The 24,276-nt window shown below is 49.9% G+C and overlaps 1 protein-coding gene across 2 annotated transcripts; it reads right to left on the bottom strand.

The window, feature by feature from the left end:
• Window positions 1–353: 353 nt before the first annotated feature.
• Window positions 354–24,095, bottom strand: LARS1 (leucyl-tRNA synthetase 1). 2 transcript variants are annotated; one of them, XM_080353528.1, is made up of 31 exons: window positions 23,982–24,095; window positions 23,163–23,250; window positions 22,430–22,510; window positions 21,888–22,028; window positions 20,691–20,852; window positions 19,930–20,042; window positions 19,492–19,555; window positions 18,902–18,969; window positions 18,339–18,564; window positions 17,688–17,775; window positions 17,521–17,597; window positions 16,814–16,867; window positions 15,746–15,886; window positions 15,107–15,184; window positions 14,434–14,519; window positions 14,276–14,341; window positions 14,106–14,188; window positions 13,327–13,465; window positions 10,862–11,074; window positions 9,471–9,528; window positions 8,676–8,739; window positions 7,978–8,161; window positions 7,657–7,747; window positions 6,704–6,844; window positions 6,098–6,238; window positions 5,911–6,021; window positions 4,786–4,896; window positions 3,454–3,558; window positions 3,166–3,261; window positions 2,051–2,183; window positions 354–744 (listed from the first exon to the last, which is right to left on the bottom strand). In XM_080353528.1, the coding sequence occupies exons 2-31, from the start codon at window positions 23,211–23,213 to the stop codon at window positions 539–541; spliced, it is 3,372 nt and encodes a 1,123-aa protein (XP_080209654.1). In that variant the 5' UTR covers window positions 23,214–23,250; window positions 23,982–24,095; the 3' UTR covers window positions 354–538. The 2 variants fall into 2 exon arrangements, with proteins under 2 accessions (XP_080209654.1, XP_080209655.1); XM_080353529.1 differs by lacking the exon at window positions 354–744 and adding an exon at window positions 1,381–1,745.
• Window positions 24,096–24,276: the final 181 nt, after the last annotated feature.

The raw sequence follows: 24,276 nt of genomic DNA, 5'->3' as shown, positions 1-24,276 counted from the left end.
TTGGGTTACCGAGCAGTGACACAGCGAAGCGCACAGGCACCTTGTCCCTCTGTTCCCACACTTGGGTTACCGAGCAGTGACACAGCGAAGCGCACAGGCACCTTGTCCCTGTGTTCCCGCACCTGGTCACCAGGCAGTGACACACCAAAGCGCACAGGCACCTTGTCCCTGTGTTCCCACACCTGGTCACCAGGCAGTGACACACCAAAGCGCACAGGCACCTTGTCCCCGTGTTCCCGCAGACCCAGCGCGGTGCCCTGCGCAGCTCAGCAGGGAGCGGGACTGGGGGAAACACTGACTGCAGCTGGAAAGGAACACTCACCACGTTAGCGCTGGTCAAGACAAGCCAAAGGGCCAGAGGAAAATAAGTTTATTATACCCACTTTTAAAAAGAGATGGGGTGAACTTGCATGCAAAATTAGGTTGCTTTAGGTGGATCTTTTTATAGAGCTAGTTCTTGTCTTTGTTCACTACAGATGATTTCCAAGTCACTCCGGGAGGTTTCTCGGTGCTGGGATCGAGTCAGGCACGCGCCAGCTTAATGAACGAGATAAACGAGCGTGTCGCCGATGTCCTTCGTCAGGCCGTTCTCAGAGACGCGGACGCGTTTCTCGCGCAGGTCGATGTGGAAGGTGGCCTGCTCCAGAATCGGGCTCTTCTCCGCTTCCTCCTTGCCGAGGACCGGAACCCGGCGGGGCCCGAGCACAGGATCGTCAAACCTCATCAGCTTCACTTTCGAGAGATCTGCAGCGGGGAGAGCGGCTGGTTACGCTCCAGGATCTACACACAACCTACAGCAGCCACTGAATTCAGCAGAACAACACTTAACACTTCAAAATATCTGCTCCAAGAACATACATTCTCTTGGGAATAACGTCCATGCCCAGCTTTACACCCGCTGCAAAGCAAGTTATCAACAGAACCGGGGTAAACCACACAGCCACACCAGCTCCTAACGGGCACATAAGCCCTGCATTTGCCTCATCTGGCTCTGGCACAGCCAGGCCTAACTGAGCGGTTATGGGACCATCTGCTGAGCAGCGACTCCCAGGGCCGGGAGAACAGGCAGACGGGAGCGGCGCTATCGCAATTCCCTGTCAAAACACTCACCAAGCAAAGAGCGCAGAGCGAACACGAGCACGCGCAGGGAGCCGCGGGTCCCCAGCCCGGGCTGCCCGCAGGCACAGCGCGAGCAGGGACACCAGAGCCGCGCACCGTCCGGAACGGGCAGGGCGAGAACCGGCACTGCCTCCGCTCCTGGTCCTCAGTCACTTCACAACATCCACCCAGCAGAAGGCTGGCCGACACGCGTGCACATCCACCGCCTGTACAGGGCATTTCCCAGCCGTACTTTGCTACACGCTATCGTACATTCCGCTCTGCGTGCAGGGCACCTGCAGGGAGTTGTCTTTGTTCCACTGACACACACTGATACAAACACAAGCTGTTGAAAGACACAGCCAGAGATGACCCTGCTGTCACAGCTCTTGGGTGAGGTCCAGCTTTGCCTCTGTACCAGCTCACGTGCCTTGGGTTTGTTTCATTCTTAATTCCCACATTCTCCAACAGAAACACGCCTGCTGTTCCTTTAAGAACGCTATTTGCTTTCATTGCACAGTCCAGAAACTTAATGCTTGTTTCAACCATGTCTAACGTGAAATTCTATCATGCTATTCCGCGCTGTCTGAAAACGTCTTTCCAAGCAGGTGGAGAAGTGAGGAATACTGAAGTTATCAACACGCGGGCTAGAAAAGAGTTTGCTCCTTTCCAGAAACACTGCAGTGGCAGAAGCTCCCTATAACTGCTGACAGAGCACAAATGGAAATATCACCCGCACCAACCTGCGGCTGAGCCTGGGCTCAGTGCACCAGCCGCAGAACACGGACGAGCGAGGGAAACCCACAGCAAAGCCTGTCTGCGGGTTCTCTTTCCTGTCCACTCAGACACAAAACCCCCAGCCCCTCCGACAGCAGCAGGAACTCCGGCAGCTCCGCTTCCACTTCCCTCCCACACCAGCGACCCAACCGTGTGCATGTGCGCAGCGCTTCACCTTTGATTCCTCTGTCCATCTTCATGAGGCGCCTGAGCACCGTCTCTCTGCTGTCTCCTTGCCTGATCTCGATTTTGGTAGAGAAGTGGCCATTCGACGGCTGAGGGTTCACCAGAAACACAGACACGCTGGGCTGTAGGAAAGGCCAAACGTTAAAGGAGGATCCGTATTTGCGATCCAAGCCTCGAGGAAACACGAAACCAAACCAAACATCTGTCAACAAACAATCCAGATGGATTAACTTCCTTCAGAAACAGTGCTGGTGGTGGAATCCGCACCCGAGCCGCGCACCCGAGCCGCGCACCCGAGCCGCGCACCCGCCGCTGCGAGGGCACAGAGGGAAACCAGGCACGTTTCTGCTGCTGAAAAGCATTAGAGCGAGCGATGTTCACACACGGCACCCCCGCGGCAGCCCTGCTTACACACTCATTCGTTCTGCCAAGACTCCACGACACGGCTGCGGGAACACTGGACTTTTGAAAGGTTTTATCTTTATGCAACTGAATGCCATTTATTGGCCCGTTATAAACCAGCGGACAAGCACAGAAAGTATTAAATAACACTTCAAGATTCAGCAAACAAGGAATATGAATTTCCATGTGAAACTCTAATACCTCGAAACAAGTATGATAAGCAACACAACAATTCCTAAATAACGGTGCAGTGAGATTCAGCTGCACAAGACCTTCCCAATTCCCTGCACTTGGCCCGTGTTCTAACTGAGATACCATCTACCTTATCCAGAACACGGCAGGCGAGGCAGGTGGTGGAAAGAAGCAAACATGAGCACATGCTAATTCTGCGGTGACCCATTCCTAACAGTCCTCAGGTCAAATCACTGCACCGTGCTGCCTGAAGAGCCTCAAAGCCCAGGTACCACGTTTAGGGCGCTACACAGAGCAAGAAAATAAACCCTAATTGCTTCAGGAGATGTTTCTTCTTTTGAAGGGGATCAAAGGCAAAGATCTCCAATGTTCATGTCTGATTAGAGATTTTAAATGGCTTTTTTTGTTGTTTCTTTGGGGTTTTTTTCTTTGTTTGGGGGGTTCTTTGGTTTGTTTTGTTTGTTTGCTTTTTACTTTTCAGACTTTCGATATCGGAATTTCTGCTTTTACCTCCGTTCTGAATACGGAAAATGGTTTTCCAGGACAGCAGTCTTCTTTGATTTTGTCTTCTGCTTCAGACGCAAACTTTACTTCAATGTGATCCAGCTGTTAAAAAAAGAGACACAGGGCGGGAAGGGAAATAAACAGGAGCTTAATTGTCTTGGAGAGATGAGGAGTTACCGGGCACGCGAACCCGCCGCCCGCAGCGCCCGCGGTCGCTGCCCCCCTGAACACGAGGCTGCGTGCGCGGCCACCGCGGCGCTCCAGCCGCCCCAGGGAGGCCCAGGGCACACCAACCTCCAGGGAGTTCGTCAAATACACGATGTTCTCCATGAGCACCGCACGCTCATCGAACTCCAGCTCCAGATCAAGAACGCGTGAGCCATTCTTCTCCAGGTTTTCCTGTTGGAAGGAAAACAAAGAAAAGGATTCAAACCCTCTGAAGGCTGCAAGGGAAATGATGCTCCAGAACAGCAACCTATCTACATTAGTCATGAAGAGAACGGGCTTTTAAACACGAGCTCTCTGCTGGCACAGCACGCTAACGGAGGAGCAATAATTTCCTTTAACAAGGCTTCTTCTACAGGGAGTTAGTGACACCGACAGGAGGAGTAAGAGCAATTAGAACACATCTTCAATATAGAATTGAAAAGGTGCTTGACATTCACAGTTATTTATAATCCCTGTTTAAATGTGCAGGTGGAGAATTCACAAAATAAGTCAGCATTTCAGTGGTATTTCACAGGAGGAGATTCAGACTTCTGCCCCAGATTAGAAGGAGGGACAAGCACACAACAACCGGACACATTCACAGCAGCTGTGAAACAGGTTCTCTGCAGGGAAATAACAACTACTTTATGTGGCAACATAAAAGTCACTTAATTAGTCCAGAGAGCCGACAGCAGCGGCCACAAGAGACAGAGTATTAAAGGCAATACAAAAACTACGTGAGGCTTTGTCCTGAAGCAGAGCTGTGTCCCGGGGGTGTCCCCGTCCCCGTCCGGCCCCGGCGGCTCCGCACGCGGCTGTGCCGCCCGCTGCCGGCGCCGTGTAAAACATCCCCTGCGTTAGTACGGAGCGAATCACGCACTTTCTTTACGTTTAACCTCTCCTTTGACAAACAGGAAGCACATGTAGAAAAGCACTTCGAACACTGGAATTGCTGAATAATTGGTTTCAGAGAAAAACCCACTGATCTGCATAGCCCAGACGTTTCTACATCTTTATGTGCAATTGGCTCCTGCTTTTCACAAGCCAAGGGCTGAATCACCGGGTGAGCATCAGCATTCCAAATGCAGGGGAATCCACCTGTATGTGAGGCACAGGCTGTACCACCCGCAAAATACACAAACTACCAGACCTCCACCAGACCACTGGACCACCCGGGCCACTTCACATAGAGACGTTTCCATCGAATCTCCGAGAGACGTCACAGAAGTCTAAACCAAGCCATGACGATGCCATACAAGCCAGGGGCAGGACAGAGACCGAAGGCCAAAGGCAGCAGGAGACCCAGGGGTGACGTGAAGGGAACACCGGCCGTGCACAATGTCACAGGCTAACGCTGCCTCTGACACCTTCCATTCACAGCAGCTTTTTCTAGGCAAGAACTGTCCCTCTGGCACAGACCTTGATCATGGCAACAAACGGCATAACCTTCTTCATGTACTTCTTCAGCTCCGGCAGGGCGCTGAGCTCCCCGGCAATGACTTTATTGTCGGGCAGGCGGCCGCCGCTGACCTGACGAACGACAATTTAAAAGGACAGGTATCACTAAAAAGAACTTGCCCTTTAGTATCATAAACCTTCTCTGCTTTCCCATAATACCAGCAAGGTTTGGCATTAGCATTGATTCCACATAAATAATTTTCTCATCCCTTTGAGGTATTTTAAAACTAAAATTTTAAAGCTCTGCCCAAGAGGCCCAGCTAAGCACTGCCACTCAGGCCAGGCAGCACTGCGCTGCCATTGCCTTCTGCCAGAATGCACTTTAAACCCACACCTGAGCCTTATCACAAGCACATTTTTAAGCACTAACTTCCTGAATTGTTTGGGTTTTACATCCAAAATGTATGCATTTGCGACAACTCTATTTAGTGCATCAGACCAAACAGCAGATTGATGGTGATGCAGAAAACAGCCCATGGAATGCCCACAGTTTAATAGCACCAAACCAAACCTCACATGAGGAATGTTGGTTTACTTCAACCCCACAAGTTACATCAGAGTCCCGACTCCTCCAGCTCCAACACTGATGTGCTCAGAGGACAGTTAATCAAGATCCCCACGGCAGAGGTTCTTCTGCTGCCACAAAAGCTCCTTTCTTCTACTTATGACTAATAGATTCCATTTCAACACAGTTCTTGTAAGAACACACCTATTCAGGGACCAAAACAGCACATGCATAGTACGGCAGCATTAATCTGCCAGTCAATGTTTCCCCAGAAATGCAGCTGTGAAGAGTATTTTAAATGCTATCCACTTATAAATGAAAAAAAATAACAGAATATGGGCCACTTTTTACTCAGATTGCCAAAAACCAACGAAATCAAATTGTCAGATCAATGACATTCCTTGGGAAATTTTTTAAGCACCAAAATTCACTGCACAGCTGTTGAAGCATAAAGAAAATTAAAACAACCTTGCTTCGTATTTCAATAAATTGGTACCAAATTACAGCTTACAAGCCTTTTCCAGATAGAAAGAGCCCCAGCAAAGCAGCCCCGCGGCCCCGGGAGGCGGAAGGGCGAGCACCTGGTAGTGCCTGCGCAGGGCCGACAGGGCGGTGTGCTGCCAGGGCGGGTAGCTGCGCGCCACGAACACCGTGCAGTGCGACGGCCTCTCGCACGGCTCCCCGGCGCCTTTCTGGGGAACAAAGGAGAACATTCAGCAACGCAGAACAACCCAGCACCCGCGCCCGGGCAGACCCCGCTCGCCTCACCTTCCCCTTCACAGGCGTCAGGTAGTTCTTGAGCCGGAGCCGCAGGTCGTGAGCCGCCTCCATCAGGTACTGAGAGGAGCGAATGAGAACCTCGTCCACGGGACCTGCTGCTGGCCACGAGGCTCTCATGATGGAATCGGGCTGCGGAGAGCAGAAGGAGTGACGCGCCGAGATGGAAACACAGCAGCATCGGGTGGTCTTGCAACCCGTCACAGCTCGACTGGCAGCTGGAGTTCAGACGGTCTGAAGCTCCATGAGCTACAGCACAGCTACAGAACTTCATCTACAGGCACGAGGCCATTAAACAAACGCCTCCTTCACGTGTAAGCGTAGGGATATCGCAGCCCTTGGGTTCAATTTAGATCACCTCTTTGTGAGAAGACAACCAAAGTGACTTGCATTAAGGCTGTATATATCATGACAGTAACAGGCTAACTCTATATGTTCACTGCTCTATAGACTATAAAGTATTATGGCTCTTTGTATTATATGACATATGTTTCTTCTACTTGCATATAAGAGATATCCATCAGCCTGATACAAGCGTTACTAAAAATCAACAGAAGTCTAGATCCTAATCAGGTGCCAGAGTAGGAACATGGGTACCTTTCCCAGCAGTGACCAGACGTGCTCACACAGGTGGGGACAGATGGGAGCCAGGAGCAGGGTCTGAACCTCAATGAACTGGAACACCAGCTCTCTGTGCATCCCTTCGATCGCCAGCTCCCGGTATTTGTCTTTTGCCGCCTGAAACACAGCCAAGGCCACGGCCATTAACGCGCTGCAGCTGCCCCGGAGAAACGCGGAGGAAACAGAGCCCTTCGCTCCAGCTTCCTCCAGAACGCGAGCAGCTGAGAACTCGATGAGGGATGACTGCGAGAACAGTGCTTTCCTGACACCCCGCAGCGCGAGCCTGTCAGGTGGCCATTGACTTCTGCTTTGAAAAAACTCTTTATTGGCACGACATAAACCAAAAACATCCACAATTGTGCATCAGGCACTATCACCCCAACAGCTGGCGTAAAGATACCGAGAAAAGGGCAATGAGTATGACCCGTCACACAAATAATTCAGCCCACTTAATCACACTGCCGATTATCATAAAGGGGCCACATAAAGGACTCTGTAATTCACCAAGCGAAGCGGCATGTTCAGCAGACAGTCCAGATACGTGGTTTATGGAACACATCAAAAAGCACTCTGCTTCCCAACAGTTTTGTTGGTGCACTATCTGGATTTCTCATGCAGAGTTCCTTATTACAAGCAGCTAAAGAAAGGAAACACTTTTTAATAGTGTCTTTTTTTGAGCAGCTCTTCAGTCATACTAAATATCAGGACTATTCGCAGTACAGTTCTCTTCCTCTAGACTTTTGCAGAAAGGACAAAAGCAGACCTTCACGATTTCAGATTGATTCCATTACAGCACTCATGTTTCTTGGCACAATTCTGATTCCAATTCAGCTGTATAATTAGGGATCTGAGACATCAGGATCAAAAGAAATCTACGAAGTACCAAATACCAAGTGTTAGTTTCTTATACCTAAAAAGATAGCTCTTACCTGGAATTCAAAGAAGCCAGTTTTCAGAGCTTCCTTAAACATCATCTTCTCATAATTTTGGTCTGTCTTCATGATGCCTGCGCTCATTTCACTGGGGAGGGAAGGAAATGAACACATCAATACTGCATGGTCTACCACATAACAGCAACACCATATAAACCACCACTCCCAATGTCACCGGTGCAGCACAGTCACATCACCCGCTCTGTAATGTGGTTTGTTTTACAGAATTCACTAATTTGTAGGAATAAACAAACCTACAGAGGTGCTGCTTGCAAGAAAGAAAAGGATCAAAGTGCATTGTTAGCCTTGGTACAGCACCTGGCAAAGACTCTGTCGTTGAAGGTGTTGGCAGGACCACTTCTCAGACTGTCTCTGTTTGCAATCATCTCCTTCACCCACTCCACCCACGTGTAGAGACGAAGAATACCAGCATCTGCCATGGCTTCCACAAAGTTGGCATCTTCAACCGTGTCTCCAGCATCAGCCAAGGCCAACCGCATGCCTGGAAGAAACGGGCTCAGCTAACACGGCCGGCACACAGTTAGCAGGGGCTCTACTTCACCGCAACTGACTGCGCGTTGTCAGTCAGTAAAACGCCAGGTGAATTCACACACTGCCTGTGCAGCCAGAGGCGCCTGGCGGGTACCGCCGCTCCGGAGGGAGCCACGCACACCGAGAACCGGGTACGGTACAGCCCGCGGGGACCGCAGGCGCACCCCGCGTGGATCAGCCGCCCGCGTCCTGCGTTCCCAGCTCTGGAGCCAACGTGGAGAAACCAAACAGGCCCCTTTCGCGGGGCTGAGCACCAGGAGCCGCTCCTGGTTCCAACGGCTGTTGTGCCAACACACATCCCAACGTTCTACACAGAGCTCAGCTTCTCAAACAAGAACAGGTGGTAAGCGGCAGATTCATTGCAATTCATTACTCCAACAAACCCCCTGCTTCTCTGGGAGCAAAACACCGACGTTAGCCCTTCTGGCCCAACTGAACCCAGCAGCAGGTCAGGACGTACTCACCATCTGCAGAAAACTTGTCCACAGCTTGAGACAGAGTAAGGAAGTTGCCTGTAGATTTGGACATCTGGAAGAAACAGAAGAGTCTTGGTTTGTTCACACATCCATTTTGGCGTTGGATGAGCGAGACAGACACAAGCGCTTGGGGAAGCCACTGGGAAAGCACGTTCTCCTTGAGCCACCGCAAAAGCGGTTTGGTAGATCTGAACAAAGTCCCGCAGCACAAGCAGACGGGACTCTGCGGAATGTTGCACTTGAGACTTGCCCTTAATATTACTTAAATACTACTTCAAAATTCGTGTTTTCAGCTCATCCTGCCTTACCTCCTCAAGAAGGACTCTGGTGGGGTTTTTTGGTTCATATTGGACAGCCTGCAAGGCCTAATTCATAGGTTTGGGCTCTTTGAAATTCAATGACATTCAATTTCAGGGCTTGCACACATTAGCAAGTTATTGGCACAAACTGTTTCCTCTCACTGCACCTACTGCAATGCTTAATAAAGCTGAAATTTACTGAAAAAGAAAATCATTCTATGTTCTATATTACCCTAAAACTTTGCAGAAATGCACTGAAATCTTGACCAAGCTGGTGAAGCTGTACAAGAGCTGACTTAAGAGGAGCGTTCAGCGGGACGGGAGGAAAGGCAGCTCTGCACCTCCGGTGCAAAACTGGAGGGCGCCAATAAGGAAACGAGACCTTTCACCGCTTTCCCAAATTCCGAGAAGGAACTTCCCGGCCTGGCAGCACGTGCCTGTTCTGACAGCCACAAAACCGCTCCGCCACGAGTCCCCACCGTACCTTCTCCGAATTGAGGAGCAGGTGTCCATTTGCTCTCACAGCCACGGGCCATTTGTCTCTGTTTGAAGACAAGATCCAAAGCTTTTGCTCAAGTAAACATATTTTCTCTTTAAAAAAAAGAACAAACATTTGATGCTCCAGTTCAGGATGAACGTCTGAAGTGGAATCTTCCAAAAATATCTAGGAATGTCTTCAAAGACGAAAAGGACTGCAGTCGAAGGTCAGGGATTGTCACCGCAGGGAGCGCTGCACTCACCACTGCACCTCGCTCGCTGCACCTGCTCCTCTCCAGCTGCATCTGTCCCAGTTTATCCCATTTATCCCAGTGCCTGGCACTGCCCATAGTGCAGCCCCATGCACCCCACGCAGCGGAGCAGCGGATACTGCACTCCCCACCCCGTCTCTACCATACGTGGCACATACATACCGCACTCCCCGCCCCGTCTCTACCATACATGGCACATACATACCGCACTCCCCACCCCGTCTCTACCATACATGGCACATACATACCGCACTCCCCACCCCGTCTCTACCATACGTGGCACATACCCACTGCACTCCCCACCCCGTCTCTACCATACATGGCACATACATACCGCACTCCCCACCCCGTCTCTATCATACATGGCACATACATACCGCACTCCCCACCCCGTCTCTACCATACGTGGCACATACATACCGCACTCCCCACCCCGTCTCTACCATACGTGGCACATACCGCACTCCCCACCCCGTCTCTACCATACGTGGCACATACCGCACTCCCCACCCCGTCTCTACCATACGTCAGAAAGCAGCTCTTCCCATACACAGTTTTATACAGCTCTTGAGAGGAGAATGCAAACATAGCACCCTAGTGCACAGAACCACATCTTTCTAAAAACATGCCGTGACCAAAGAGTCTCAGCCTGCGCTGCACAGTCCATGGGAATATGGACACACTGCTCTGATGATCCTTGAGAAGTAACTAAGAAAACCTAATGATGATGAAGTTGCTCAAAAATCCAGTGCAGGAATACAATTTGACACTGGAAAAAACATAGGAGGAGATATTTACAGACAACATTTGGCATTTTATGCCCCCATAGAGTTACCACCAACGAAAAATACCAAACACCACAACTCTAACATCAGCTGCATTTGGATTTGGCTCCAGGTGCTGCTACTTAGTAGTCTGGCCACTCCCAAAGGAGGAAAAAGCCCTAATAACTTCTACTATAAACAACTGCAGCAAAGTCACAATAAGAACACATTCTCAACCTAATTCTGAGGGTTGTAGGTCACAAAAAGCCATTAGCTTCCCAGACCCCCGGACTGCCCAAAAGCATTAGCCTCCCAGCCCCACGGCCTGCCCAGCACCGCTGTCCTGCACGCCCCACACTCACCTCTGCTCTGCCCACATGGCCACGTGGTTGTACAGGTAGTACGACAGGTGATTGGGCACCAGATCCTTGCCAGAAACTCTGAGATCCACAGGATACCAAAATTCAAACTCCTCCTTCAGCTTGTCCAACTTCTCTTTGGGAATGTCTGTTTTAGGAAACGGAGCTGCCTTGAAGAAGATGTAGTCCCAAACCTGCTTGCTCATTTGATGTGCCCTGCACAGAATCAGTCCCATAATGAGATGGCAATAAACACTCCACTTGCATCCACAGCACTTTGAGTACGACAGCTTAAAACTCAATGATTCATTCTGACAACACATTCCACTTGATAAGCAGAGTGTGAGATCAGATGAGTGAGTCCAACATGAGAAACAAAATCAGAACTGCTCGAGCCATGCTCTGCTTAAAATGTCCTTTGATGTTTCCTAAGAAAGCATGAGCACTCCCGTAAAGAAAAAGTAATTAACAATTAAACATAATCTTGGATGTCCTGGAAACCTGGTGATTTCTCTTCCAGATGCCACCCGGCCCCTGCCCGGCACCACCTGCGACCCAAACTGACTCCCGAGCCGAGGCGGGCTGGCTCCTGAGCCAGGCTGAGCTGAGCCAGCTCCTGAGCCGGGCCGACTCCTGAGCCGGGCTGAGCTGAGCCAGCTCCTGAGCCGGGCCGACTCCTGAGCCGGGCTGAGCTGAGCCAGCTCCTGAGCCGGGCAGACTCCTGAGCCGGGCTGAGCTGAGCCAGCTCCTGAGCCGGGCAGACTCCTGAGCCGGGCTGAGCTGAGCCAGCTCCTGAGCCGGGCAGACTCCTGAGCCGGGCTGAGCTGAGCCAGCTCCTGAGCCGGGCAGACTCCTGAGCCGGGCTGAGCCCAGCCGGGCCGACTCCCGAGCTGTGTCCGGGTCACCAGCATCCCCTGCGCTCCGCAGGAAAAACGCCTGTACAGCACAAGGCCGCCTGGTACATGGAAGGAATCAGCAGTCTCTGAAGAGAACGATCCCACTCATTATCAACATTTACTGCAGGACATTTTACCAATTACTAGCGGCAGGGTCCACAATTTTGAATGAAAACACTGATGAGATGCAACTCAGACCCAGAGCTCTGCAGCCCCTGGCCTGCAATAAACAAATACCATGTTTTCCTAGCTCCTTAGAATTCCACTGGAGTCCACCAGATCCTACCTGCACGCATCACAAATTAAACCATCTCAAATCAGAGTTCACTACTTGTTAACATCTGCTCAGGTGCTCGGGCCGGTGCTGCGCGGAGGCGCGCTGTGGACCCAGAGCACCGCGGGACACACTGAACGACGGGGTCAAGTGACGGGCGACAGCGCCAGCGCAGATAAATCCAACACGCACTGTTTGCTGGTTTAGCTCTGGCAGTCACGGTTCTGTGGTTCAGTTGCTGTGACTGAGCTGCTGTGTTAGTGCCAAAGATCACTGTGACCCAGTGTGACCGACACGGCGGGCCGTAAACCCCCTTCAGTTCACCCCGCAGAGCCAGCCTTAGCAAAAAGCACCTGCTAACTCTATGTTATCTACTCACGTAAGAGCACATTCTAATTGCATACACTTCATTACATCAAATCTATAATTCGGAGCTCGGGATGCTCACTTCAAAGTCTGTTTCCAGGCATTACTAGTGTGTAGGTAGCCTCTCTATAATTAGCGAGCTTTGAGCCCAAATTAAAGCCTTGCCAAGTCTTTCAGAACTATTTCTGTTTGTAAGAAACTTCACTTTGGAAATAGTTTTCAGATTAGTTATAGCACTGAAGGAGGGAAGTTCCAGTTCCAGCGTGTAAGCTACTCCAGAAAACAGTTTATAAAACATGCAGAATTAGAGCATCAGACTCAAGGCAAGACTGGCAACGGGTTTTCAACCCCAGGTGAGTTGTTACAGTCTCAGCTCTGATCTCCACCACCGAAGTTCACAACCCCTCCAACCAAGAGGCCGCAGAGCAGCCTTGGGATGTGTTTTGGTACAAACGCCTTCTCCCTCGTACTTTCCAAGTTTCCACACACCAGCTGCAGACAAAAGACGGCTCTGAGCTTCTAGGAGAGTCACCAGCTTCAAACACAGTGACGAAATCTTGCCCGCTTTGTACACTGAATCAGAGTGTTTTGCAGTTACAAAGCAGCCCCAGAGAGCAGAGACACCTCAGCAGCCCTGCACCCAGCCTCTCAAACAGCCGGCAAGGGCCGTTCCGAGGCAAGCCAAAGAGCGTTAAACATGGTGACTGACTCTGCGCAGTTCTGCTTTGAGGGACATCCCTCCACTCTCTGGCCACCACACTCCTTTCTCTTTCTCTATTCCTCTTCTGCAGCTTTACTGTAACTTCAGCTGACAGCAGGTTAACTGTTAACAATGCTTTTTAAACACAGAATCAACGAATCAGCCACTCAGCGCTTGTCAAGAGCAGCTCAGGAGATGAGATAAGCACAGCCCAGGAAACAAGCCGACTCACCTGATGCCCAGCGGAGGGTCCCCCTGGCCCCGCAGGTCCCCCCCCTGCAGCAGGTGAGCCACGGTGTAATAGGCCATGTAGATGGTGGAGTCGGAGAGAGACTCGATCAGCCACTGCTCGTCCCACGGCAGCCGCGTCCCTGCCGGGCAACCAGGGGTGGGCACGCTCAGGAGCACGGACGCTCGGGAGCGGCCCCAACGCGCCCGACGCACGAGCACACGGGCACAGTTTGACTTTCAGTGGAACATGTATACATACACACGTACGTATGCAGGTACTCATGTTTACACTTTTAAAAACCCTTTTTTAAAGTTCAATGTATGCATTTGAAAATTTTACTAAAGAGAAAATACTTGCTATTTTTGTTTGGTTGCATTAAGAAGCTGGCTACAAACTCCAGCTCATGATCACTCGCTGTGTATTACAACAGTTACAACAGCCGTCCCGTGTCACAGGCTGCACAAGACAGAGGCTCGACAGAATGCGAGAACACCCAAGAAATGGTATTAGGACCTTCTTCTGAGGTCCCTTCCCAACTGACGGCCCAGGCAAAGAGCGACAGAGATGCTGTGCAGAATCACTACAGCAGCGCAAAGATAAAACCGCCTTGGCCACGTGTGTTTGGGACCACGTGGCTCCCCCAGGACGCTGCATCGAGATGCAAGTTGGCTAAACCTGCTCTGCGTTACCCAAACCAGTCTGGGTTCTGGCTACCACTTAAGCCTCCCAAAAGCAGCGGCACCGTCCTCGCTGGGTGAGAAAAGGAGCGTTTTGCCTACCTAGGCCGTACGTCCTGGAGCACGCGTGCTCCTGCAGCCAACCCAAGGTAGCTTCAAAATTCCTCCTGGTCTCCTCACAAAACCTGTAACAAACAGGCTACCACTAATGACCCCTCTCAGCCCACCACCCAAAACCACTGCTCCCCTTCACACCCGCTCTTGTAACTTACGTCTCTAGATGTTTCAAGCACTCTGATGCCTGTTTCTTCCAGTTCTCTTCACCGTAATCTAAGTACCTACAGTCAGGAAAAGCTTAATGTAATAAAGCAATCCACAAGCAGGACATAATTCAGTAGTAACTTTATAACTCCAGCTCTACTGCACTTACCACTGGTCACAAAGGGCCACGACACATTCATCAGCAGACCTTGATATAACTTGTTTCTCAGGTTCCATATAAATCATGGCTTCACCCTAAGAGTTGGAAGGGTAATAAAAGCTAAGAATTATGTACTAAGCAAAGTCTTGAAAATCCTCACAAATTGCTGAAAAGCATCCTCTCTGTTCCGATCTGGTTTACAGCATTTATCGCACGGCTTTCATCCCTGCACAGGCCCCCTGCCTCAGAATCCGCTTTAGCAGAACGAGGGCAACACTTGACTACATGCTTTTCTGAGGTATCCGTTCACGTAACTCTGTAAAGAACGGGATATTGTGGCCAAAAGCAATATTAATCAGGGAACCCTATGCTCGGCTTGAAAACCACTGACAATCGGGATCTCACAGCTTCAGCATCTTCCCAGCCACACAGAAGACTGAAGCAGAGCACCGAGCACTTCCCAGGCGAGGCGACGGATGAGGCAGCACCGGGTCTCTAATGAGCTGCTCATCCCACCCGGTCCCGGACACCAGGCTCCTCCTCAGCAGCATTTCACGCTCCGGCGCAACCCACAGCAGCACAGAGCACTCCAGACCCAGAACAGAGGGCTCTTCGGCAACACGGCCGCTGTGAGAAGGACAAAGCGGGTAACGGAACAGACCGCGTGCACGCTACCACATACATTATCCACCATCATCTTCTGAATAACCTTCTTGACATCTTGAACTTTTTGTCCCTTGAATCCATCCACCAACATTACCTGTAAAAGACGAGTCACAGGAGTTGATTTTGTTAATTAACAAGAAATAGGTGCAATGGCTCTTTAGAGCAACATGAAGTAGCAGTTACTGCAAAAAATGGCAATACCGAGATTTTATGTTTTTCATTAAATAGACAGCCATCTTTACCCAAAATGAGTTTGTATACATGTCAGCACACACAGAGGCAAATCAAACACAGCTAATCAGAAATAAAAATCATTACCAGCTTTCAAGTAAACAGCTGACAAATGTACCACCGCAAGCCATTCCATGAGTAAAGACACGGGATAAAAAAGACAGCCAGCCACAGCACGGCCCGACACGTGGCTCTTTCACACCAGTTTCCAAATGAGCACTCGCAGCAGAACGGCTCCGCTCCCCAGAGCGGGGTCACTGCGCGCCGGCGCAGCGCGGCCGCGGGGGGGGCCGGGAACCCGCCTGCGGGAGAAGGAAACTCCCTCTTGCTTGCAGCCTTTTTTTTTTTAAATTCATCATATTTACCAACTTGTTTTCTGCTAATGAAGCTCAGCAAGGAAACACGAGAATCTTGTGTTACTCACTCCCTCATAGAAGCCCTTCAGGTACACCCTCTCCTTGGCCTCAGCAAGTTTCTCTCTGTCATTCTGGCTTTGGATTTTGAGCTCATCGCAGACCGACGGAGCACAAAGGTTGCCATAGCCCGGGATTTCAATGATGGGCACCTGAGAATTAACAAAACAGTGTCAGATACGCAGTTCAAACTACCTCCGTGTAGTAAAATCTACACAAAGCCTTGTTTCTCAGATTTCACAAGCTTTGCCAGAAGTGACGCATTGAACAAAACAGAGATAACTACACCCTGCTTGGTTTGCAGTCCCAAGGCTGCTGCGGGAGCCTGAACCGCAGGTCACGAAGGCAAGAAAGGCAGTTGGTGCAGCTACCGGGAAGGGTTTGTGCTGCTGACGGCGTGGCCAAAAGCAATATTGACCAAGGCCTCTGGCAGCAGCAGGTGCTGGGCTACGTCAAACTGTGCTGTACTGTGCTACTCTGTGCGACAACTTGCAGCATCTACTACTGAGCAGGTTACACAGGACTTAAAGTATTAGTGCAATTCTGCTCCTCGGATGAGCAACCCTGGCAGCCCCCAGCGTGACCCCCGAGCCGCCCTCCGACGAGCGACAACCCGGTTCTGCCTCCTGACACGACCCCAGCGCTGAGCCAAGGACAACGCGGGACACCGGGGCGGCTCTACCCGTCACCCGCGTTTGCTAAGCAGGACAGATCCGTGACCCCGCACGAGCCGAAGGGACTGCGGCGCTCTGCACAGAGCTGAGACAGGAACCATCTGCCCACTAAGGCTGTTAAGCTTCAACCAGCCAGCAGGTTATCAGTAGAATGATGCAACCCATTCTCCAAAATAGTAATTCCAACAGAAATTAACACTTTTCTTCACCTCTGAAGTGTAGCACAGAATAACAAATCTGGGTTACAAACCCTAACAGACCAAATAATACAACCATAGCAAAACATGAAAACTTTAAACTCTTTGGCTCTGCTGAGGAGGGTTTAAATGGCAGCTCTGGGCAACGCAGGCGCAGCTCCTCAGTGACCAGAGGGTACTGCAGGTGGACGCAGCGCAGCGTTCGTACCGGTTCAAACGGCAGGACCATTTCGTCTCTGATGCCATACTTCACCCTCAAAGCCTTTGAAAGAGGGGAAAAAAGAGGGCAATACAGTTAGAACAAAAATCTACTGGACTTAAAGGTTTTTATCCATTCATAGTGTATTTCCTGTACACAATATCTTATTATAAAGCAGATAAAGTCACTTCCATGCCTTCTCACCATTTGTCACACCTGAACTTAATGCCCATCTCATTCCCAGGTGATTCCTTGTCATAATTGTCTACATTTTTAACAGTGGAAACACCACTCTCACTCTCCCTCTACCCTGAAAACGAGCAGGACAAGCATTCAACAGCCAGGGACAGCTGTTGAGACACTCAGGTACTCTTGACGCTGCAATAGCAACAGCTACTTTGAGTCTCATTTGAAATTCATACAGAGCTCTTCACCTCGTCTCTGGAAGTCACTTCCCCAAGAGGAAGTTATTTTGATTCCACTGGTACTGTTCTGTACCTTAACACGCAACACAAGTTACACAATTCTCATCCAAAACTCTCTCTCAAGTCTGAGAACAAACATCTGTCCCAGCCCAGCTGGTTTTAACTTCACTGTGATTGCGAGCTGAACAGCAGAACTCCCACTAAAGGGAGCTCCATTTTACCCACTGGAGATCTACTTCCGACCTCCCACACCAGGGAAAGGAAACAGAAACAGAAGCAACTCAGACCGACCTGTTTCTTTTTCAAATCCCTCAGGGCTGCAATGTCATCTGGAGCATCAGAGGGAACACTCGTCACCACTCCAGTTCCTTGACAAAGAAACAGACACAAAGATCGGTCACCACGCGCTGAGGGCACATCGAGCATGGGTCGGCAAGACGCTGCTGTGCAGTTCTCACCTTTATCCTCCTTGATCGTGAGCATGGGAAGCGCGTATATAACTCTGTAGGTGGTGAGGGGCGCAGCAAGCGCAGCGCCCAGGATCTCCTGTGCAGGACAAACGGTGTTGTTACAAACAGCGCTCCTGAGTAAGCTCTCCCAGCTGACACTCTTTAAATCTGCTGGCATTACTTACATACTACAAACAAATATATTAAAGATTATATATATATATATTTAGTTAGATAAAGAGGAAGTACATGTGAAAAAAAATCTTGGTTCACAAAAATGTGCCGCAAGTTTCAGCATCAACAAAAAGCCCTTTTCCCAGACCCTCTCCTAGCTATCACTTTTTTCCCGTCCTGTTCCACCCCTGCACAGAAGTCACGGCACTTCCAGTGTGCAGACGTGTCACTTAAACCCAGTCCCTCGCCAGCGACACGAGGACAACAGTGACGCAGGTGCGCACGGGCGAGCGCGCCAGGGCAACCCCCGCAGCGGCTGGAGCCCAGCGCCCAAGGAAGCGCCTTCCGCTTGCTTGGCAGCCACTAACCACTCCAACATCTGCGTAAAAGTTCCTGCGCTGTCTTTACAAGCAGAACTCTCCCTCCCCTTCGGGACCGCAGGCTCCAGAGGAACGGCCGCGCCTGGCCGGCCTGCGGGACGCTCACCTCTCCCATCAGCTCCTTGACAACGGGCACGACGCCGTTATCCTTGGTGAAGCCCTGGTAGGACATGTTCCGGGCCGCCCTCTGCGTACAGATGAAGATATCCCCGCTCCTGGTTTCGAAGCCGATGTACTTCATATCCGGGCGCACCCAGCAGTTGGTCTGGCCAAACATGGTCTCCGGCCTGAGCGTCGCAGCCACCAGGAAGATGTTTTTACCTCTCAGGCCGCTGGAGAGGAAAAAGTATTTTACACGTCACCAAAATAAAGACATTTGTGGCAATACAAAACAGGCCTTTCAGGCAATACGCACTTGAGGAACATTTCCTAACAGAGGAAAGTGGGTCATTAAGTTCTTCACGGGTTTTTCACTTTCTTTCTGTTTTTTACACTCCAGTTTGAGTTCCGCACAGACTAGTGAATACCAGCTCCACACAGACACCAAGGCTTTGAAGTGACAGAATTCACAGGATGGAACTAAATTATGCATTAGGCAAAACAGACTAATGTAACCGTCACTTCTGGCCATAAGATCAACCTGTTTGCCATTACAAATTCAAGACTTACCTTAACTTTGCAGGATAAGGATCCAACACCTTCATTTTTATTAGCGTATATTCTTGAGGCCCGACCCCCTGCAATTCACACAAACAGCACAGCAATCAACATCGACATGGACTCGAGCAGCAAAGACGATCAACCCTGTCTGGGTGGCAACCGAACCCAAACGCTCTGTAAGGCACTGATGCTTTCTTCAAGTAAATCATATTTCCCTTGACACAAACGGCTGTTTCCTAAAACGTAGCCTGGCGAGAGATGTTATACTTTACTCCTAAGTCCAACAGTTTACTCATGACAGCCGCTATCTCGGCAACACATAAGTCAATAACAGCTTATTTGCTTTGTTTCAATAGATAGCAATACGATGTAGTGGTGCTGCTGGCACAAAACGCCAAATAATCACACGGAAAAGCATCATCCATGTTTCAGGACAGGTGCTCTCAGCAGAGAAGTTCACTGCATTCTCACAGGCACTGACAACTGAGAACCAGTAACTCTGTACGGACAAGATACATTTTACTATAAGATATGATTTTAAATACTGAATGGAAAAATAAATTCTAAGTAATGCAAGTAAATGCCAACTAAGATATTACCTCTCCTGTTTGCCTGTCGTGATCCATGCAAGGCTGCCCATCTTTTGGAGAGTAAATTGTGTATCTAGATAAAGGTATGTTGTCATTTAGTAACAAACACAACAATGCACAGACAAAGCTGAAAAAAAAGATCTTTACGAAAAAAGGCTGCTCAATGGCATTTCCAAACTCCGCGCCAATCTGGTCCCACCCCGTCACACTCGGTTTCCGCACGAGCGCCAGCACTGGCCCCGTTTTGCTTTGAGCTGGTACCCACGGAAGAAAGGAAACAGGAGCACAACCCCCCACACTCCGCCAGCGCAGTGAACACGCTGCTTCACCGCGCCCAGCACGGCGTTGGACATTAGAGAATCGCAGGTTAATATGAGCACGTTCCAGAAACGTGTCACAGGGTTCCATCTGCGGTTACCCCCGCAGTAAACTCAGCGGCACACTCACCGTTTCCCAAACTTAATCTTATTTCTTTCCTTTAACGTAAGAAACTGCCACCGCACAAAGGAATCATAGTAAGGGTTAACATCTGTTGTGACGAAAGAACGCCGCCAGTCCACCTGGAAATGTGTCAGATTCACTGGTAAGTAAATACAATAAAGAAATTCAAGGAACCTCACGACAGCAAAACTACTGTTTTTAAAAATAACAACAAGTTTCTCTCAAGCAGATGCCGCACGCACACGAGGGGGGCGCCTGCAAGCTCCGCGCACGGGCGGTGAGAGCCGAGACGCCGCAGCCTCCAGGCCCTTCCTGCTGGACGTGACTTTCCGGAGTCTGTAGCAGTTCTGACCAACCACTCAGCTACATTTCAGCACTTCTTCAGTTCATCATCTCTACACGTCTTTATTGTTAAAAATCTGTTGTCAGCAGGACAAGTATCTTTATTTAATATCGCATCATTACTCCTCCTAAAGCTACTGTCGACAGAACAGTCATTCAACACAGAAACAAGAAGTGAAAGTCACCATTCCTTATTGGATTCTTGTTTCCAGTTGTGATCCCTGCACAGGGTATAAGTTCTGTATAAGAAAGCACTTCATTATTGCCCAAGACTATTAAAATGTTAAATTAATAATTCCAAAAATACCAGAAATATTTCTAGAATAACACTGGCATCAATAAAGTCTTCTCAAAGGAGAAACAGCAGGTTCTCAAGCACAATAACGACACAAGGACGGCTGCTCGCATAACTGTTTCAGAGTTACCTTCAGCCCCATGCTCTTCAGATCCTGGATGGCGAGGGGAGGGAAATAATCCAGCCAGTGCTCAGCCTCGGAAAAGCGGACCACTTCTTCATCAGACAGCCCCAGGGACCTCATGATCGCCCACTGGTACCTGGTGGAGCCCGCCTTGGCCGCAGCCTTGCTCTGAAAGGACGGGGGAGCAGAGCGCACGTTCTCCCACCCGGAACAGCTTCACGTGCTCAAGAGCATTTTTCTCTATTCATGTTATGGTTTCTATTTCCAGTTATACAAGTTAAAACAAATACTCCAGTGTCTCTTCTCGAGAAGTGAGGATTAACAATCGGTTTCTGACCTGCACTACTTTCTAGCTTGTACCCAACGGCACATCAATGAGCCCCCTTCTGCTTGCGCCTGCCCAGCACACCCGCAGAAAGGGGGTGACAAACCAGGGACCAGTTCAGGCAGGTCCTGCTCAGGCAAACAGGTGCATGAAGAGGCAGAGCAGTTCTGGTATCCAATGCCTGTTCTGCGGCCACTTTGCTCATACTGCTTTTCCCACCTATCGTCCCTCAAATACCCCGTGTCTGTGCCCCAGAGCAGCTCCCAGCACAGCGCAGGCCCCTCCGCCGGTAGAGCAGCCAGGACCCCACGGGTCCTTCCGCTGGCACAGCCCCGTTGGCACGCCAAACAGCACTCAGAACAGCTCTGCACCTGTCCTAGACTAGATTCTTTGCCTTGCTTTGGGATACTCCCTAAATCATAAATCTCAAAGCCAAAATAGTTTGGATTGTTTTGTTTAGCGTATCTAGCTAGAACAGATACCAGGTTCCAAGAGAATAACCAGAATCGCAGGCGCATCTCTCCATCCCCGTCGCTGAGAACGCCAAGTTATTTCCTACAACTCGGCTGTGAATGTTTGTGCAGCCAAAAAACAAGTCAGAGTATTATTGTGGGTGATCTCATTTTTCTCAGGAAGCTCTCGAGCGGTGCCCCAGCTCACCACTGAGGTTTCATGCATTAAGACGGTATCTCTGGAACCATGCCATTGACACATTGTTTTCTTCAAGTCTACCTTAAAAGTAGCCACCTATCTGGGAAAACAACCCAAATATTTTATCCCGGGTTTCTCCAGGTGCACAGGAGGAAAATCCCCAAGTGCACAGTCTGGGGCTTAGAGGGCACAGCTACCAGTCCAGAAAGCCTCGGTTTGGCATTTACCTTCTTGCCTTTTGCTTTGTCTTTGACGATAATTTCTTCTTCTTTCTTAGCAGAGCTCTCCTCCTCCTCCTCCTCCTCGTCAGGAAATTCTGGCGGGCAGCCATACAATTCCATCTCCCGCTTCAGTTTATCTGCACAAGCCTGGGCAGAGCACAGGGAGCACTCAGCACTGCTCAGCGCCCCGCTGACCACGCTGCGCTACAGTGCCACGCGTGTTCCGGACACTGCAGGAGCTCCTGGGAGACCTGCGGCTCCAAGAGAGCCTGTCCTGATTGGAAAACCTTTACAGGGAGGATTCTCTTGCAAATGAAAATATACAATAGGTAAACTTAATTTTAAGGCTTTTTTTTTTTTCTATAAACTCATTATGTATAGTTCCAACAGAATGCATCTTTACCACAAACGCAGGCTCCAAATCACACTATCTTGATGAATTTTTGCATGAATCAACATAATGTTCTGGACAGACAGTGAGCAATGCTCTAAGTAGTCTAAGTATAGAAAACATCAGGAAAAGCCCCCAGTAATTTAAACTGTCTCACCTTTATAGGCATCCCAGTGCAGTGCAGCCCAAACGGAAACAGGCAGTTCTTTCCCTTGAGCCGCTGATACCCAACTGCAAACTAGATAAAGTGGAAAAACGAATCAGATGGCATAAGAACGGCACACGGGGAAGGCAGCACCTGACTCCGAACATCAGTGTACTTCCTTCTTTAGCATGAAACCACTGGGAGCCAGACGAGAGCGGTTGGCAGCACCCAGGAGGCTAACAAAACGAAAAGAAGGTGAAGTGGGATGTTGCGATCAGTCTGCCCCGCCTGGCTGCGCAACACAAGCTTTCCTAACCTCCAGGGAGGGGTTTTGGACTTGAGAGCGGGTGCAGAGAACAGATCGCCTTTGCGGGACCCTATCCATTAGTATCTAAAGCCCATTAACACGCAGGTTCCAGAGCGCAGCACTCATGAGCAGAAGAGACAGTACGAGCTCTTGTGAAGGCTGACCCATGGAGCAGCACCTCCCAGGAGCCCCAGCCCCGAAGGAATGAACGGGGGAAGCACTGCAGTCTGGTCTCCTACAGTTTACAAAAGCAATCAGCGGCATTTCTCTCCAATCAGCAATATTTCCACTGAAATACGGGGAAAAGAAGAAGACTTGAATAAGCCATTATTGAGTCTATAAAGCAGTTAGTAAGGCATGCTGTTAGCTCAAAATTTAACCACAAAAATCAGCATTTTTCTACAGTATCTAAAGGTACTAGCAAAGAAAACTAATTACCTCACATTTAGATAAAGAAAACGTGTGTCCCAGGTGGAGGCGGCCGTTCATGTACGGATAAGGAAAAGTAACAAAGAACTTCCCTTTGCTGAGAAGAAATTCAAAGAATTAAAACCTGTAATTAGCTCACAAAATGACCATCAGAAGATGCATAAGTGAAAAAGTTAACCGATCTGTTCAGCTACTACCAGCCCACGGTGACATAAAATACTATTTTCCCTGCCAGTAACGCAAGTTTTGATTTTAAGAACTGATACACTGCCAGGTTTTATCATCTTTTTGAGAAAACTGCAAAAGAAAAACCCACGTAGGACCGACAGGGCGGAGGAGCTCTGGCACAGAGCGGACGTCCTCCCGGAGGTACGGCCCAGCAGGCACCTCTGCCAATGGGCCGGTGCCACGGGACCACGGCGGCTCAGCCCCACTCGCCCGCCCTGCGCCAGGACCGGGGCCTCATTCAGCACAGACACCTGCCCTGGACACGGGGCGCTCCGGCCACCGCGCACAGGGCGCAGCACACGCAGGCGCCTCCTCCACACCAAACAGCGCAAGTCACCACAGAGAATCTGTTTCTAAAGCCCCTGAGGGTGCTGACGCCACCCGGGAACGGGGAGGAGGCTCTTTCCATCCTGCTGGAGCTCGGCCAGCACACGTACCGCACCGCTCTGTGTTGTCAGCCGTAGCAATGCACCTCCAGATGATCCGAGAACACTGCTTGTTCAAAAGAGGCCACTTTTCCCCCCGGGTTTTGAAGGACTAAAGTTGCCTCAAAAGACACTTCAAGCAGTTAAATAAAACACCTGAAAACTGTAATGATACCTCTTCTGGTTCTGCCTATCCGAAGCATCAATCTCAAAGACTCGCTCATCATCCCACTTTTGCTGGATCTCTTTTTCAATTTTCTTCAGGAAATCAACCTTTGCTGTCCCTTTACGTTCCTATTAAACAGAAAGAGGAAGAAAAATCTGGCTGAATGGGTTAACAAATACAGAATAGTAACATATTACTGGCCACTCCAGAACACCTTTCCTCATGGGCTCCCATAACACTCAGCACCTCCCAACATCACCAACAGGATCCTTGAGATCCACCTTCTGAAACGGGACCTCAGATC

This window comes from Nesoenas mayeri (assembly GCF_963082525.1).
Source record: "Nesoenas mayeri genome assembly, chromosome: 14".
Taxonomy (NCBI): domain Eukaryota; kingdom Metazoa; phylum Chordata; class Aves; order Columbiformes; family Columbidae; genus Nesoenas; species Nesoenas mayeri.
The sequence above is the reverse complement of the archived record's forward strand: the minus strand, read 5'-3'. Positions and strand labels throughout refer to the sequence as shown.